The sequence below is a fragment of the Sander vitreus genome, chromosome 2, assembly GCF_031162955.1.
Source record: "Sander vitreus isolate 19-12246 chromosome 2, sanVit1, whole genome shotgun sequence".
NCBI classification, from domain to species: Eukaryota; Metazoa; Chordata; class Actinopteri; order Perciformes; family Percidae; genus Sander; species Sander vitreus.
The window spans coordinates 17,504,790-17,522,428 of record NC_135856.1 but is presented as its reverse complement, the minus strand read 5'-3'; the positions used below and the strand labels follow the sequence as shown (position 1 = coordinate 17,522,428).

General features: G+C 39.6%; 1 protein-coding gene across 3 annotated transcripts in view; it reads left to right on the top strand.

Annotated features, from left to right (window-relative positions):
• mast1a (microtubule associated serine/threonine kinase 1a) overlaps nt 1-17,639 on the top strand; it is a 71,371-nt gene that overhangs the window by 13,938 nt on the left and 39,794 nt on the right. Inside the window, exon 1 of one of the 3 annotated variants that reach the window (XM_078281320.1) lies at nt 6,792-7,233. The exons of the other annotated variants lie outside the window; for them this stretch is intronic. Coding sequence (XP_078137446.1) covers nt 7,214-7,233 — 20 coding nt within the window. The 5' untranslated portion in view covers nt 6,792-7,213. Of the gene's footprint in view, nt 1-6,791; nt 7,234-17,639 lie in introns of those variants that run through there. 3 annotated transcript variants of the gene reach the window in all.

Genomic DNA, 17,639 nt, shown 5'->3' with positions numbered 1-17,639 from the left:
CATTCAGTTTCTTTCTATGTATGTTGTTGAGATATTGTCTCTAATTTATGTGTGCACCCTTCCCTAAATTACAGGTGAGTTAGTCTGCTGTTAGTTGTGCTACTATGAGTTTTTATTTTATTGTAAGCTTTGGTTTCCACGGATTTAATGACATTTTGTGGGCTTCATAGTTGTTTTCCAATGAGGGAAACTGTGGAAATGTGATTAATTCTCTGGAAAACTGAGACAGTATCAACATGTAGGGTTTTTCATATAGAAGACACTTGTGCTATGACTTAAAGTGCTCATATTATGCTCATATTTATGCTCAGGTTCATAATTGTATTTAGAGGTTATATCAGAATAGGTTTACATGGTTTAAATTTCAAAAAACACCATATTTTTGTTGTACTGCACATTGCTGCAGCTCCTCTTTTGTCCCTGTGTGTTGAGCTCTCTGTTTTAGCTACAGAGTGAGACATCTCACTTCTGTTCCATCTTTGTTGGGAGTTGCACATGTGCAGTAGCTAGTTAAGCACTACAAGCTAGTCAGAAGCAGAGTATGAGGGCGTGCCATGCTAGCAGCTAGGCGAGCATTATAACGTGTTACAAAGTGACGCACGTTCGTCGCGGAAGTAAAGGCTGGACTACAATAGAGCTGTTTGGAGCAGTTTGTGAACACTGTTTTCTGTTGGAGATGGTAAGTTCCTTTGGGGTGGACTTTGGGCTTTTTCACTTTGTAAACCTATTACATGTACAAAAAGTATAACACGATAAAGGAAAGGGGAAAAAGCCAAAAAGCATAATATGAGCACTTTAATATACCAGGATACATTTCTTTTGCCGTTTTTGTTGTTCATATGTTTTCTGAGCTGAAAGACACAAACCAAACCAAAAATGAATAACATATTTTAGTGCTTGGAATCTTTCCAGCTTTGTAGAAGGAAGTGGTGTTGAAATTATGGTATTTTGCCTTCAGATTGCAGCATGTTCCAGCTCTGCGTGAGCCCTTTCACTCTCAAAGCGTCGCTGTCGGCCCAATCTGTTGCACCAGTGAGCTGTGCAATGAAAGTTCAGCAGCAGGAGAGCCGTGCTTTGACCTCAATGCCCCGCATGGTTGTAGGAAGGCAGAGAGGTTGAGAAGGGAGGATAGAGCAGTAGTGTACATAATGTGTAACACAAATTAGTTAAGCCATCAAAATGTTGAGTGAAGATAGTAAATGACTGACGTGTTGCTTTATGAAATGTATGCTTTATCAAAGGTATCGTAATACTATAATCACATGTCCCTATGTACATTGAAATAATAGTTTCAATAATCAATCCTCTTGTTCATAATGGCCTCAAATAGATCCCTTCTTTGAGTGATTTCACTGTAAGTGATGCGGGACAAACTTCACAGCCCTTGTACTGTGTGAAAATGACTTTTAAAGTTCAGTTGAAGCTAATTTGAGGCTCAGCAGTCTTTTCAGTATCACATTTCCACTTTGTGCTTCCATCAACAGTGCTTGCTAGCTGAGATCCAGCAAAGGGACAGTTACACAAAGTTTTTTTCTACAAAGACTGTAATGTTGGTATGCACTTGATTTTTTTTTTTACACAGCTTGAGGACTAGATTTATTTACCCATCACTACCATTAACATGGCTTTAAAAGGGGATCTCTTTGGTTCCATTATGACCAGTGGCGGATTTAGCAAATTGGGGGCCCAAGGCGAAGGTATGTATGGGGCCCCCCCATCCGATCTTTAAAAGAGAACGAAAAGGTAAAAGTTGGAGAGGAGAAAAAAAAAACCTGCATACACTTCTTTACTCCAAAATCAAGATGGAAAGCAGAGAACAAACAAAGTGTAGCACTACACAAACTAATAGTCACGATGGAACCCAAGAGAGAATAAGGTTTCAGATAACACCTGTCTTTGCCAAAATGCCATGAAAACCAGCACTGCTTATTCTTTTTTTAAGATCAAATCAATGTCAATACACCAGCCAGACAAGTAGTCAGGGTAAAACCCCACAGTCATATACTTAGCAAAAAATCACAAACAGCCATATACTTAGCAAATATTGCCAAGATGAATAATTGACTTTGTATGTTTGAGTGAGTGAGTGTGTGAGTGAGTGAGGTTGCAATTGGCATTGCACTTGAGATTGACATTTCAAACATTCTACAAACAAACCTATGTACATGATAGTGTGTGTGTGTGTGTGTGTGTGTGTGTGTGTGTGTGTGTGTGTGTGTGTGTGTGTGTGTGTGTGTGTGTGTGTGTGTGTGTGTGTGTGTGTAGCATTGCCATGAAGTGAGAGGATAACAAAAAACAACAGCAGTCAATCATTGGGATTAAGAACTAATAATATGAAATGTTGTATTGTTAAATGATTACCTTCTCTCTTTTGTGTCTCTGTCCCTTTCTTTCTCTCTTCCTCATCCTTCTGTTTCTTTTCCTCTTCATGCCTGTTTTTACTCTCTCTGCCTTGTCTTTCTTTCTCTTCCTCTCCTCCTTTTTCTGTTCTTCTCCTGTCCTTCTTTATGAAACAACGTGATGTCCTCTTCATTTAATTTGTCTTGGTTAACGTTATCCTCACCTAGCGCCACTTAACAGCTAGCTGCTGCCTGCTGCTGTAGAGGCATGTTCAACGCTATGGATGTTGTTGTTCATGTCTGTATCCCCAAACAGTAGCCATAAAAAAGTTTGTCATCTTTGGCAGCGTTTAGCAAATACTTATTGGCGTATTTTCGCTTTTTTCTTTTATTTGAGCCTCTTGGGTAACTTTGTTTCATTTTTGCGTTTAGACTCGTCATGCTTCGTCTCTGTTTGTGTACTTCCCCAGTTCTTCTGTCACTGTGTATTTCTTTCGCGCTGTGCTGTGTGCACCGTTGCAACGGACTAGTCCATTTCATTGTGAAAGTTGGGGGTGTATTACGGCCTAGTCCATATCATTGTGAAAGTAGGGGGTGTATTACAGACTACGGACTAGTCCATTTCATATGTGCAGGGACAGATAACCAAGAACTGGACAATTTAACTACTACTTCAATGTTTCAACGTATTTCTTACCATGATTTTTGAAGCATTCATGAAGATAAGAGGCATTTTATTTATTTATTTATTTTTTAGGTTGGTTGGGGGCCCCCCCTACTACAACCGCTGGTAGGGGGCCCCAAGCAGCCGCCTACCTATGCCTCTATATTAAGTCCGCCACTGAATATGACCACAAGAAACAACTACAGTGGAAAAAAAACTCTTTCAATGTACATTTGGCCATGTGAATATTGGGGAACAGACTTGAACCTAAAGATATGAACCTATCCTTCTAAAGCATCAGCTAGTGGTGAACATGTAGCTAATGAATCTCCCTGAACATTATTAGAGAAGAGTAGAAAATCCTTTTTTTTGTCTCACACATTATACCATCATTGGAGCTTTTGCTCATTTTGTGCATTACACTTCCTGAGTAGATAATTATTTCCGTCCGATGTCCATCGCGAAAGAACGTCCATAAATCAGCTTAGAAATTATAGAAAAAATATGCTCCTCATGTCTGCAGAACTTGGCTGAGAAACATCACGTTTTTAAGCTTTCTTCAGTATCAAAGTAATCAAGTGATAGTTGTCTGTAAATTCATGGGTACATTGCAAACTGCAAATAGCTAAATCAGCATACTTTTACCATACTCTAAACAATATAGGCTAAAAGAAACAGGGCTCAAGTTGTAGCCCATTGTTTGAAAGTGTTGTAGATGAAAACATGGAAATTATAAGCAGAAAGTATGAGAAAGAGACCCTCTCATTGCTCATTTTAGCTCTCATCATGCTCTTGAATGAAATGATTAATGGAAATTCCTTCACAATGTCAACATTAAAGCCATGTATTAACAGGCAGCTTCACAAAACATGATTGGCAGAGAAAGAGAGAGATACAGTTCCACAGAGATAGATTACATTTAGCGACTGCATTAGAAACCTCTGGAGTCTTTTTCTGTGCCATTTAGAAAAAGAGTGGGATTTAATGATCCTGAGAGGTTTGACAAAACTGATTAAAGTATCTTAATTTGTGGTACAGGCCTGTAAAACGGTTACACTTATCAGTTATGGCAAGAAAAAGGTAAAATATGTCTGTGTTTAATTCAACTGATGCTCTTGTTGTAGTGTATGAGTCTCTGTCCATGGTGCTGAATAAAACTCACCACTCTTTCCTTCCCTTGCACGCTGTGTGTCACTCTTTTACTCAAAAATATGATTGAAGCATACAGATTGACATTAGTTTGTAGCGTTTGTCTCTAGCAGCGTTTCTTTTGCTACATCTTAATTGCTGTTCACTTTTTGACAATATCCTCTCTTTTACTGTGATAAACGGATACTTTTTTCATCTCCTGGATTTGGAAAGCTGTAGCTGGCTGCTGCTGCTGCTAAAAGCACTTCACAAATCAGGAAGAATTTGAAAAAAGTGTCTTATGTCAGCTCAAAAGGCTGCCTTTGAACATGATGTGGAGTGTAATTTTCGTAAAAATGCGTACACTTTGAGGTCATCATTTGGAGTGTTGAAATCCTTGATATTTCTCTGAAATTGCTGTAGTCCAAAGCCATACTTTTTTATCTGTCTACTTTCAGCTTGGCCACTTATGTTCTGTGTGTGCAGAATGAATGACGTAACTCTCTCATATGTCTTATGTTCATCATGTAAACTGTTATTGTTGCACTAAAGGTTCAGGCCGTTCAGGAAGTTTGTAAATGTGAAGCATGGATTTAATTCCCTTTTCCTTAATGTGTGTCTGTATCCATGTGTAATTACAATTTACTGCCTTACTCGGTTCGGGCCACATGCTTTTGTGTGTGTGTGTGTGTGTGTGTGTGTGTGTGTGTGTCAGTGATCTGGTGTGCAACATGCATGTGTGTCCCTGACTGCTGTCATCGGGTGTGTTTTGTCCCTGACCTCCGACCTCCGTGTGGCGGGGTGGCAGATGTCACAGCATGACATGAAGGATACACTGGAGCTGGAGGTTCATGGTCAGCTCTCTCAGCTCCCTGTGGCCCCCCCTCTGTTGGATATTTCTGCACACATTCTCCTGTGGGTGGAGCTGGAGTCTTATACTATGGGTGTAATGACTGGGCATTCATTACAGAATGAGAATAAAGTAACCTGAAGGACAAACAGGAGGTTACTAGAAATTGAAATCCGGAGAGGTTAAACACGCTTTAGAAGAGACGGAGAAAAACTCTCCCACATTACACACAAAAAAAACACACCATGTCTTCTATATTATATCATGCTGCCCATCCCTGTCTGTGACCCCTCACTGTGTTTCAGTGATATCACCACCTCCCCCCCCCATCTCTTCTCTCCCATGTATATTTTATCCATCCAGACTCCCACATTAGAGACAGCATCCATTATTGAATTACTCCCCTCAGCACTACCGTGCAACTGTCACCCCACGTCAGCTTTAACATTTGGTGGATTTGTTTCAAAGGGTTGGAAGGAGGGTGTACACACACACACACACACACACACACACACACACACACACACACACACACACACACACACACACACACAGAAAAGACATCTCTCTTGGCTGGGCATTGCAGAGCAGCTCCTGTGTAGAAAAACTGAACGTGTCTCTTTGTGCATTTTAAAGAATGCTGAAATAATTTTATATTTTCCTTGCTGTCAATAAACCCCATTGAAACCCCCAAACCAATGGTGTGTTAATCCACCTGTCAATGCTTTCTTATTTTTTTCCCTGTCTGTGGTACTCGGCTCCAAGCACGTTCGTTCCTGCTGAAGATGTAAATCTTTACAAATGCATCACCAATATATAGTTTCATTTAAAAAAGGCTCAGTAATTTCCTAAAGCAGCTGGGCACTGTAGTTTTTAGAAAACACTACTTAAACAGGAGTGCATGTTTTGGGGTCTATTTTCAGCTGTGGGTTAACACACATTTAGCAGCTCTAGTGAGTATTTAACAGTGTCTGTGTGATTGAATCAAAATAAACTACAGTGCTCTTGCAATAAGGGAACATTTTAAACTAATGGAAAAGTGTGGGTAATTGATGTGTTTTTAAAGGATAAGCCTGATATTTAATATTTTCTTATTATCAAACAATCCCATGGAAACCGACAATAAATGTATTCTACTGACAAGTCTGTGTAGCTAAACTATGATATATCGTATTCATCTGTTCATTGTTGTCCAAACAAAAACACATAAACCAGTCATGTTGTTACACCGGGTGACATGTTCCTTCATTACCATGAACATGGACACTGCAGTTTATTTTAAGTCGATCCTGCATACACCGGCCTCCTGCTGTAAATACTCACCAGAAAACCAAATCTACTGCTGAAAATAGTCCCAAACAAATGCACTATTTACTCCAGTTTGAGTAACCTTTGCTCAAAAGGTTTTGATCTTTTCATGGGGCTTATTGACCATAACAAAAACAGAATTTTACCAGCCTTATCTTTTAATGACCTGTTTTATTTTTATGTTAGTGCCAGCTGTAACACAGAGTAACACACATGTGAAAACCAACTTGCAGTGCCCTTCCCTCCCTCTGTCTTCCTGTATTGTCATTCATTCACATTATTCATTCTGACTCCCTCATCTCTCCACCTCGGATTGGCTTTCACTCTCTCTTTCTTGCATTCTTGTTATTTCTCTCTCTCTCTTACCTGCATTGACCCCTTTCTCTCTCTCTCTCTCTCTCTCTCTCTCTCTCTCTCTCTCTCTCTCTCTCTCTCTCTCTCTCTGCCGCCCTCCCCCCTCGCAGTGTCGCTCTACACATCCTGGCTTGGCACGATACCCTTGAGAGCAGCCCCACAATCCTCTCTCCTTCTGAGAGGGTTGCTCAGTAGCCTTTCCTCTCTCTCTGTTTCTTCTTCTACCTTCCTCTCTCTCTGTGCCTTTAATCCTCTTGTTTTCTCTGTCTGTGACATGGCTGACATTTCCAAATCTTTCTAATCATTTTCTTCTCTCTCTTGCATACACTCTTGCATGCATACTCACGTGTACAGAGTCACTGCGAGACATCAGTGAGTGTGTGTGTGTGTGTGTGTGTGTGTCTGTGTTTAACTGGCCAGAGGAGGCTGACATGCCGGCGTTGAGTGTAATCGCTGCCTCTTGACTGCCTCTGTTCGTGTGTGTGTTTATTTTTGTGTGTGTGTGTGTGTGTGTGTGAGGCTCAGCTGCTCTCATGATCATCTGCTAACACAGCTTCTGCTGCTAGCAACATGTTTCGACGCACAAAAAGGTAAACGGCAACAATCTGTCTCCGTGCAGTCTTTGTGACCGATTTGGTGTCCTACTGTTGTTGGTGTGTGTGTATTCATTGAAAGAGGTTGTTGTGTTTTTCCATGATGTTTCCGTTGTCCCTGCCAGCTATCATGCTGTCTCACAGTTGTCTGCCTGCTTCCATTTAGCTCTAGCAATATGGTGTGTGGGCTTTTGTGTGTGTATATTTGATGTCTTTACATGCATGTATGTTTGTGATTTTTTGCATACAGCATGCTTTTATTATGTGTATTTCAGCTTCTGAAGTACATGGAGGTTTGATAATGTGTTTGCCTATGTATGTGTGTGTGTGTGTGTGTGTGTGTGTGTGTGTGTGTGTGTGTGTGTTATAGCAGATCACAGACTTGCTGGATGTGTATTTATTTATATCCCTGTTGAGCTTTATTGTAGTGATACACATGTGCACAAGGACTTAGCCTGCTTTAGATTATGGCTCACTCTTTTACACACACACACACACACACACACACACACACACACACACACACACACACACACACACACACAAAGGTATGTGTGCGCTAGGACAGTAGCCTGTGTGCCAGAGATAGCATTATGAAGTGAATGTATTATTATCAGTGTCCAGGGAGTGCTTGTGTAGCAGAGAGCCAACACTGGGCAGTGCTGGAGTGCTGCCTGCTTGGCACAAGTCGTTGCTCTTCTTCTTCCTTCCTCTTCACCTCTTTCTCTCTTTCCTTTATTTTCTGTCCCTAATGTCACATTTTCCTTGTTTCTCTTTTCCTCAGTCCTTCTGTCTCAGTCCTCATTTCTGCCTCTTAAAGTCCTCCTCTCCTCTCCTCTCCCTGATGTACAATCTGTACCGACCCTTTAGTCCCTCCTGCAGTGCTTCATTTTAGCTGTCTTCATCTCATCTGATCACAGGGGGATTAGTGTGAGTGTTCACCGTTGCTCTGACTGTGCAGGGAATGAACAGCAGGATATTCTGTACATGAACAAGAATAAACCCCCTCCTTAGTCTGACTGTCGGCCACCATGCAGAGTGTATGTGTTTGAGAGAGAATATGTAGGTTTAAGGAGTGTTTGCTGTTGCTTTAAGAGCTTAGCATGTTTACAGTATGTATGTTTTTGTCACAAAATTGTTGTTCTTTCCTAATGTCGGTTTCATGTGTGTGAATCAGAAAGGTTGTTAGTGTTACCTAGGTGGACCTAATAAACTGACAACTGAGTGTAGAAGAAGATACTGTCGCTTGTGTTGAGATAACATTTAACTCTGGCTTCTTTTGTTGAATGAAAAAGGAAAATTCCCATTTCTCAAAGAAAAGCATTATAAAAAAGTATTACGTGTTGGTGTTGAAACTCTAGAATGGAAATTTTCAAACAATACCTAGCCCAATATCGGAACCCTCTTGGAATCTGTTTATAGAGATTATACCCAGCCCTAATTCTGAGTTATAAATATCACCAGATCATTTATCCATGATATTGCTTTTATTGTGTGTCTGTCTGTCTGTCTGTCTGTCTGCATTGTTTCATTAGTGCATGTGTGTGTTTTCTTGGCTGGTTGTGGCAATTAAGAGAGATAATGCTTTGTGCCCACTCCCAAACAGATTGAGCTAAAGGAAGACAAAAAGAGTGAGTGAGAGAGAGAACATGAGGCACGAGAGACAGAAAAAGCAGCAAAGCTACAGGAAGAAGAGAGTGGGGAGGGATGAAAGGCAGAGCCTCGTGTAGTGTCTCAGCCTACATTTAAGAGTAGCCCAGTGGGGTTAACTGAGCCCATGATGATAAACTCTTTAGTTTGTTCGTCTACTTCCTTCCCTCTCACTTCAGAAAAGAAGAAAACTGTAATTCAGTAGAGCTATCATAAAAACGTTTGATTTATTTAGCCTACAGTATATGCTTTCTTCCCTTGACTCACAGTATAACAGAATGTTGTTATTGCTGATAACTATTATAATTACACTACATTAAATATATAATAGTTACAGTAGAAACTGAATTGCCCTTCAGGGATAAATAAAGCTATCTGTATCTGTACACAAATCTTTTACTTTGCACACATCTACCATCATTGTGACAGGTAATCCAGGCTATGTTAAGCTTGACTACAGCATACTGTACATTATGATGATGGCCCTGATAGCTCGGAAGTAGGCACCACAAGTATCTACTTTGGCAACAACAAATGAACCATGGTTACAATGAAGCACATACTTAGTGGTGTTATGGCTTTTAGAGGTGACTAAATGAAGGAGCTTTCGCAGATATTTTTGTCTGCATTTTGTTCATACACGAGGTTAAAAGCAGCTTATCTACCTGCTTGCAGATGCATAAAGCATGGATGTTCAGTGACATACAGTATATTTGTGCAGTTGCATTGCTTGGCTGGTATTTTGTAATGAAGGAGCTGTACAGTGAAAGATGGTATAGAAAAAGAAAACTCCTTTCTATGCTCTACTCCTGTTGTTTGTACCATGGCAGCACCATCTGTTACTGGCTGGTGTTCAGGGTGGCCTTAACCAAAACACACAGACTGTTTGTGGTTTATCTTTGATATTGCAAAGACATGATAATACAACATCTCATACAGGCGTGCGTTGGAAGACAACATGGCAAATTAAATAATTTGGTCATTTTCCTGATAAATATAAATCTGCTTAGAGGTAATATTTAGGCTGTGCATTCAGGTATATGTCCTTATTGATAACACTTTAGGGTAAGGGTACATGAAGGCTTTGCCTAAGCCGTAAAATTGCAGGGCAAACCCTGAAATAATAAAATAATCAGCAGTTGCAGCCCTACTGGGTAGTGTCCTGTTGTGAAATTGTTAAAACAATGTTGTTACTGTATGACTCTGCAATCGGCAGCCAATACATGCTTGTTTCTTGTCTAATGTCATTAAAAGTGCAACAAACAAAGTCTGACCTTCTGTCCAGGATGTTACCAAAGCATTTACTGCATGCAAACCACACAATAAAGAATAATGATCACAAAATGCCAAAGCTGTTCATTTACAGTACAGCTATTCCTTGTTTAACACCATTAGTGTCATAATTCAAAGTCTAGTTGTATTATACCAGGCATTATATTGAGTCAAGTATCCTACTGCCATCTCCATTCATACTTCCCTCTAAGAGATAGAAGCAGTGGCCTTGCGTTGTTGTTAATCCATATGCATTATCCATAATTAGATTAAATCATATTGAATGTCTATTAGAAATGCTGCGAGACTCCCCGCTCATGCAAATGAGTGCTGCTCACTGAAGGAAGTATTTTATCCTGTATAACGTGATGGCTACGGATCATTTTGCTGTGAATAAGGTCACAGTGGGAACTAAGTGAAATGTCATGATCGTGGTGATTCAGCGCTTCTCAGGTCTCAGTAACTGCAGAGAGCTGAGGTAGCAACAGCCGTGGTGGAGAGACTAATGCAGACAAACAGGAAACCAGCAGACGAGAGACTGATTGTGACACATGCAGAAAGATCCAGATAGGTCTTTGCACTGCCACAACTTCCTGCTGCATCACTCTGCCTGAGGATACACTTTTACACCTTTAGAGTATGTCTGACAACACCTCAGAGTGGAGACAAGTGATGTGACGAAAATAGACATTTGGATGTTTATTGTGTCCTATTGTGTTCTATTTATGTGCTGTGCCCCAACTGTGGTGTGTTTCAGACCAGTGTATCATTGGATACCACGGTATTGAATGCAATTTGTTGCAATGTAACTTGTTTTAAATGTTTTATTCTCAAACATTTGTGAAAACCCCCCTCTAATTTGGAAGGAATGTCATTCTGTCACATTTCTATATCATCATCATCATATCAACCCTGGTCAACGTGTGTGTTTGAGCAGTGTAGAGATCTAAACCAGGTAATTAAAGAAAAGTTTTTAAAAAATCCAATTCTTAGAAAAAGCTAATAGTTGGATCTTTTTTTTTTCTCAAAAACTGATCTAAAGGTCAAGAATGAACTTCCATTCTCAAATACAAAAATATATTAGACCTTAAAGGAATAGTTCAACATTTACCTTATTAACATTCTTGCTGAGAGTTAGATGAGAAGATCGATACCATTTTCATGTCTGTCTGTTAAGTAGGAAACTAGAGCATGCAATAAGCTTAGCTTAGCATAACCACTGGAAGTGGGAGGAAACAGCTAGCCTGGCTCTGTCCAAAGGTAAAAAACATACCTACTCTGTGAAGTTACTGTGCCATGCTGTTGTTTGTTCGTCAATAAATAGCTACAGCACGCACTGTAAGCACTCCTCCTAAAACTAGGATACAACATTTTATGTTTGCTTTAGGCGTTTTTATTTTTTAAACTTTAAACAGAGCCGCCTAGCTGTTTGCACCTGCTTATAGTTGTTATGCTGAACCAGGCCCCAGATGTGAGATGACTTGTTGGGGTGTTTTTGATTTGATTTAGATAACAGCTTCAGGCCCTGACAGACCTCAGTGACAACTTTATTATTTATCAGCCACTTACTCAGTCCACTATAAAATCAGCTAGTTAGACACTAGTTCAGCCAGAATACAGTCTGACTGTCGTTCAGCATGTTTATTATCCCCCCAATTGGTCGGTAATTTAGGCAGTCAGCTACTTTGTCTGCCAGCCAAGTTTTTAATAAATCACACAGCAAGCTTACTTACCAGCTCATTACATAATCAGTCATTGTACTTAGGAATCACATCAGAACACACTAACTTTTTATATTTATTGAACTAGCACCAACTCCTTAAACTGGGATTTGCCCCTTAGTCACAGCATGAATTGCCAAAATTATTGTGATTTGCTGAAATAACTGGGTGACTCAGTAGTTTTTTTGTGACCTCCTTTCTTTTTTCATTTTCATTCTTTAACTACATTCTTTCTCTCTTGTACAACTGTGTGAAGCTATGGTTGTTACTTTGTTGTTTATCCTCTCTTTCATGGGGAATAACAGCAAAAGCCTCTATGTATGTCTCTCTGTGCTACATTGCATAGCATGCCATGTCTATGTGCCAAGCCATGTGACTAACCCCTGCAGCAACCCCTAACACCAAGAGGGTCCTGTTGTATGTTTTCCTTCTAGTTTCATCCCGTCGTCCCATCATCTTTTCTTTTTCATCTTCTTTTTCTTCATCACCTGTTTGCTTTCATCTGCTGCATGTCAGCTTCACTCAATCACTCAATGCCTCTTAAATCTGCCCATGTATCTTGATTTGGCCACTTTCCCAAGTTTGGAATCCATCTAGATCCTGATGTATGTAACAGTGGATGTTACATAATAGGATGCACTACAGGGAAACTTTTTTAAAGGGGTAGCATTTTATCTCGTCCATTTCTCCCAGTTGTAAACATGCACTCACCTTTAAGATGTCGAGAGAGAGAGAGAGAGAGAGAGATCACCTGACAGGATGTGAGCCTGGACAGATCGATGGTGTAACCATCCGAAGCGTCTGGTGTCCTCTGTGCCCTGTGAGTCAGCACTTAGAGCAGAAAATGACACTACTGACTGACTGACAGAACACGTGCATGCAAGTGCTCGCTCACACCTGTCACAGGCTCTCATGTGCATGCAAATGGATCAGAATGAATCAGTAATGGTCCAACAATGCACGCACACACACACGCACGCACGCACGCACGCACGCACGCACGCACACACACACACACACACACACCATCTAATACATCATTAGAAAGAAATCTCTATTAGGCTATTCTGTCTCTTCTCACAGTGAGAATGGGCCATTTTATATATATATATATATATATATATATATATATACATATATATATAACATAACATAACACAAAACATACACACATACAGAAGAACACACATGTTGTTGCCTGTGTCCATAACATCCTACACCAGACATTTAAATGTGCTCTCATGATGTATTATCAGGCCGTCAGTGTCTGCGCTTCATTCTGAATCGGCTCATTCCTTTAATCAATTTTGCACAATATGAAACTGTTTTGTTTAGATGGCTGCTGAGTTCTCATCAGTGACCATCCGTTGTAATTAATGTGCTCAGCTTTAATATACAGCCGTCTGAGGCCTTTTTGTTTGTGGATGGAGCTTCACAGGAGGAGAGCAGCGCAGAGGAGACCTCCCTCATGGAGAAGTAATTTAGGAAGTAATTAGAGAGTGACAAAGAAGCATACTGAAATTAAATACTGTTATTTATAAATGACAATAAAGATAATGGTTGGAAGAAAATCATGAGAAAGGATGATGTAAAAACAGTATAATGTAGAACAAGTAAACAGTTTTTTTGTTTTTACTGAGGATGATGTTTGACAGATTATCATTTATTAATTATTAATTAATTAATTTCCAAAAACAACTGAAAAATACAAAATATAAATAGATTTTAGTATAAATGCCATTTTTGAATTGCAAGTCTTTTTTTAGGCTCCCTTTCTTCTTATTCAGTGTTTTTATTACTGGTCAAAGAACAGAATGCAGTGTTTCTTTTTTACGTGCAGCGTCCGCAGGTCGAGTTGTCATGTGTGAACAAGTATGCAAAATACTACTAAATGACAAAGTATAATGGTGAACATTGTAAACTTTATACCAGCCTAAACAGCAGCGTGTTAGCATTGTCATTGTGCGCATTGTTAGCATGCTGATGTTAGCATTTAGCTAAAAATAACAGCTGTGCCTGAGTACAGCATCACAGAGCAGCTAACATGTCATCCTATTATGCATTTTGCACTTTTGCTTCACTTCCTGTTGGTGAAGAAGGTCTTCTGGCCACCTGTGAACAGCAGCTGACACATTTTAGAGAAAGTTTATTGCAGAGATCTTGGTACATGGTGACATTGCTCAAAAGATGTCAGACAGGGACTCCATCACAGCGTACAGACTGACTTCTTACTTCAACTTTGACCTAACATACTTACTGTAGTAGAGTGCATATATACCAATGTTTCAGATGTGCTGTCTTTCAGTTTTATCCCTGGTTTAGATAATCTGATCGTCTGATCTTTATTTTAGCAATATTGTTGTGTTCAGTACCCAGCAATTACCTCATAAGTACAGTGCTGTCGTAACAAAAGACCTGCATTGTAATTAACCACCCTAGTTTGTAAACTGATTAAAGGTACTTTATGCACTTGTTCCATCCTAACTCATAACTCAGACATATCAGAATCAGGCAAGCATGAAATGTGTTTTAATGACCTGTATTCAAGTGTTACTGTTTGCATTAGTTATATTGCTGTAATGAGTGTAGACAGTCTGGGACAGTTTTGTGGTGTTATGGGACCAAAACTCTGTGTTTGTTTTTTCCATCCACGTGTTTGCACATTCATGGACATGTGTGTGTGTGTGTGTAAGAGACTAATACCCAATGCCAGCCGAGGGCCTGCAGGGGGATAATTGCTCGTCAAAGCCTCTGCACAAGTCATTACCACAGATTTAACCTCTGACCTCCCCACAGCAGACTGACCGGGGCGTTGTAGCCAATGGCAGCCCCGGGTTTTATTATTTGGAGCAGGGAGGCTGTCACATCTCTGTGTCTCTGTTTGGGGTTTTAGCTCTTTCTGTTTCTCTGTTGGTTATCTTTGACACAGTTATGTTCCTTTTAACATTATGTGTCACCATGCAACTCTTTCACCTACAAAATACCCCTGTTGCTTTGGCAAATAAGTTTTGGAGGAATCATAATTACTGCTGGGATAATAGTAAGAAGGAGACTTGGGTTTATGTCCTGCTTTCCATGTGTTGTTAAGTTTGGGCAACTAAACATTTGGTTAAAGCAGTACGAGTTGACTTTTTTGGCTACTTCGGACAGTAGAGCAGACTGTAAACACAACATTGACGTATTATATAACAAGGTTTTATTATTTATTATTTAGTCGTCATTGCTAACGTGTTAGCAAACATTCACTTATTTACACATCCATCAGATGCATAGATTTAAAGTAGAGTCATGTTTATGGCAACCTGATGAAAGTTAGTCCAATATTCACTCTCTTTTAGCTCTGTTTTTGCTCTCCACCAACTCTTGAGGGAAATATCTGTCTCTTTAGCTGCTAAATGCTCCACTATATTCACCAGCTACTCACTAACTGTGTCTGTCTGCTGTATGGTGCTGAACAGGTAGTGTACACAGGGTTTATCAGAGTTGATGAACAGTAATAAAACCAACAATGAGATGAAAGATGCTAAAATGCTGCGTAAAGCTGAGGAGAACTGCGGAGTTGGTGATAATTATCATCTCATTTGATCCATTGTTAATATTAGTGCAGGGCCTGTCCGGAACGGGCCGAACAGAGGCTCGTACAACAGCGTGCTGCGTGTGATGTATTTGGCGCATGCGGGACATTTGAAAGACCGACACACATACACACAGAGGTTCCTTGATTTATAGTTAGATGAAAATACTGATCAGTGCAGCTTTAAGGATTGGTAAAGATTGTGGTTTTGGTCGAAAAATATTAAAAAGAAGCATAAAAACGTAAAGTCAACATAGACTTGTTCAAATGCCAAAACATAACCATAGAAAGGTAAATCATGCCATAGTTCCCAGGAGCAGATTTTGTAGGATGAAATATTTCAACAAAGCTTTAATTTTAATAACACTGGATTCAAAAATATTAAATACAAGACGAATGAGAGGTTTGGATGAACACTGAAACGTCTTGTATTTTATATTTTTTAATCCAGTGTTTTTAAAATTAAAGCTTTGTTGAAAATACAATTACCTGGATGCATAAAGGAATCTCCATAGACATAGGATGAAACATGTTGACACTGAGCATTTTAAATATACATTCATTAGGAACATTTCATGTCAGCAGTGAACAAATGTGAATGTGAATATAAAATGAACGTTTGTCATTAAGATGCTAACAAACAGAAATCAGACAAAATTGTTTCTTTCTTTCTTCCTCTTGTTCCTGCTGTTACTGTTTGTCATTCATCATTCTGGAAGTGTTTCTTAAGACCACCTGGATACACAAACCGCCTGCATCCTGCATAAACAGAAAAAAACATTGATTTGCTTTGCACCTTTTGATAGATTTAGACAGACACATCAGCCTGATACTATCATACTTTGTTTCTCTATCACATATTAAAAGTTATTTCTCACTTGTGGCTTTCTCATCTGCTCTGGTGTCCATCAACAGAGTCCCACACAATAGCAGCATGCACCATTGACCCCGATGAATCATACTCTGTCTGACTGACAGCACCACGCACCTCACCACTGTACTCCTCTGTTACACACACAGATTGAGCCTGCATGATGGATTACACAATGGATTATGATGGATTATACAACAGGCATTCACATACAGACACACAAACATCCTTTGGCTTCCAGCCATATCAACAAACACTTACTCACAGTTTTGTGGTTGAGTACAGGGTGAAATATATTCAGAGCTGATTCAGTCTGATGCTCGCCTTCATTATTTCATTTGTTTAACAAGAGTTGTCTTTTTCTCACTGTGAGCTCTGGTGAAGGTAGAAAAAAAGGAATCAGTTGTAGATGTTACTGTTTGCTTCATTTCAGTGTGACTCTAAACGTGTTGCTATGGTAACGTTGTACATTCTGCTTAATATCCTCTTCCCTCTCCCTCTTCATCTCTCTTCTACCTCTTGGTCAATTCATTATGGATAGACAATCATTTGTTTATAATTGGATCCAAATGGATTTTGATATTTAAAAGGAAATTGTCTCATTTTCAGCAAAGCTTCACTTTTCTGTTTAAAATGTATTTATGCATAAGTGGATGACAACAAACATTACCATCTACCTGAAAGTAGAAGAGGGTGGTGGATGATAAAGTGCAGGGTTTGGCTGTAAACTGACAATGTGTTTGCGTTTGACCACAAAACTAGAGACAGTTTTAGATTTATGATTCAAGGACGGCGATGTGCAGCATACTAACTGTCTCTATCTGTCTTTTACGTACAAAACATCCTAAGGCACGCACGCACACACGCATGCAGGCACCTTTTAAACCAAATTGAGGTGAGCCCAGACTGCATGACCATAACCGTGACAGAGTGATTTAAAGTCCCATTTTTACACAAAGACACACACATTTTTCTAACACATTCCCACCTCTCTTATCTTCTTTGCTTTTCCAGTCAAGTGAATCTACAGCATGTTAGTTATAAGCCCTTACAGCCACCTATAGCTCCTGTCCTGTAACCTTCACTGACTGCCACCACTTTGACGGCTAATTATGTGGCCGAGATTTGAGGGCAAGGCAGGATTAATATATGTTGTATTGCCTTTCTGATGATTTTGCTGTTTAGTCTAAGAGTAATATGGACAAATTATACAAAGTATTGCCAGTTACTAGAATAATAGTTTTTTTTTATATAATGTTGTTACATTTACCAATTCAAAGACAAACTTGGGTTAAAGATTTAAGCGATAAACAAA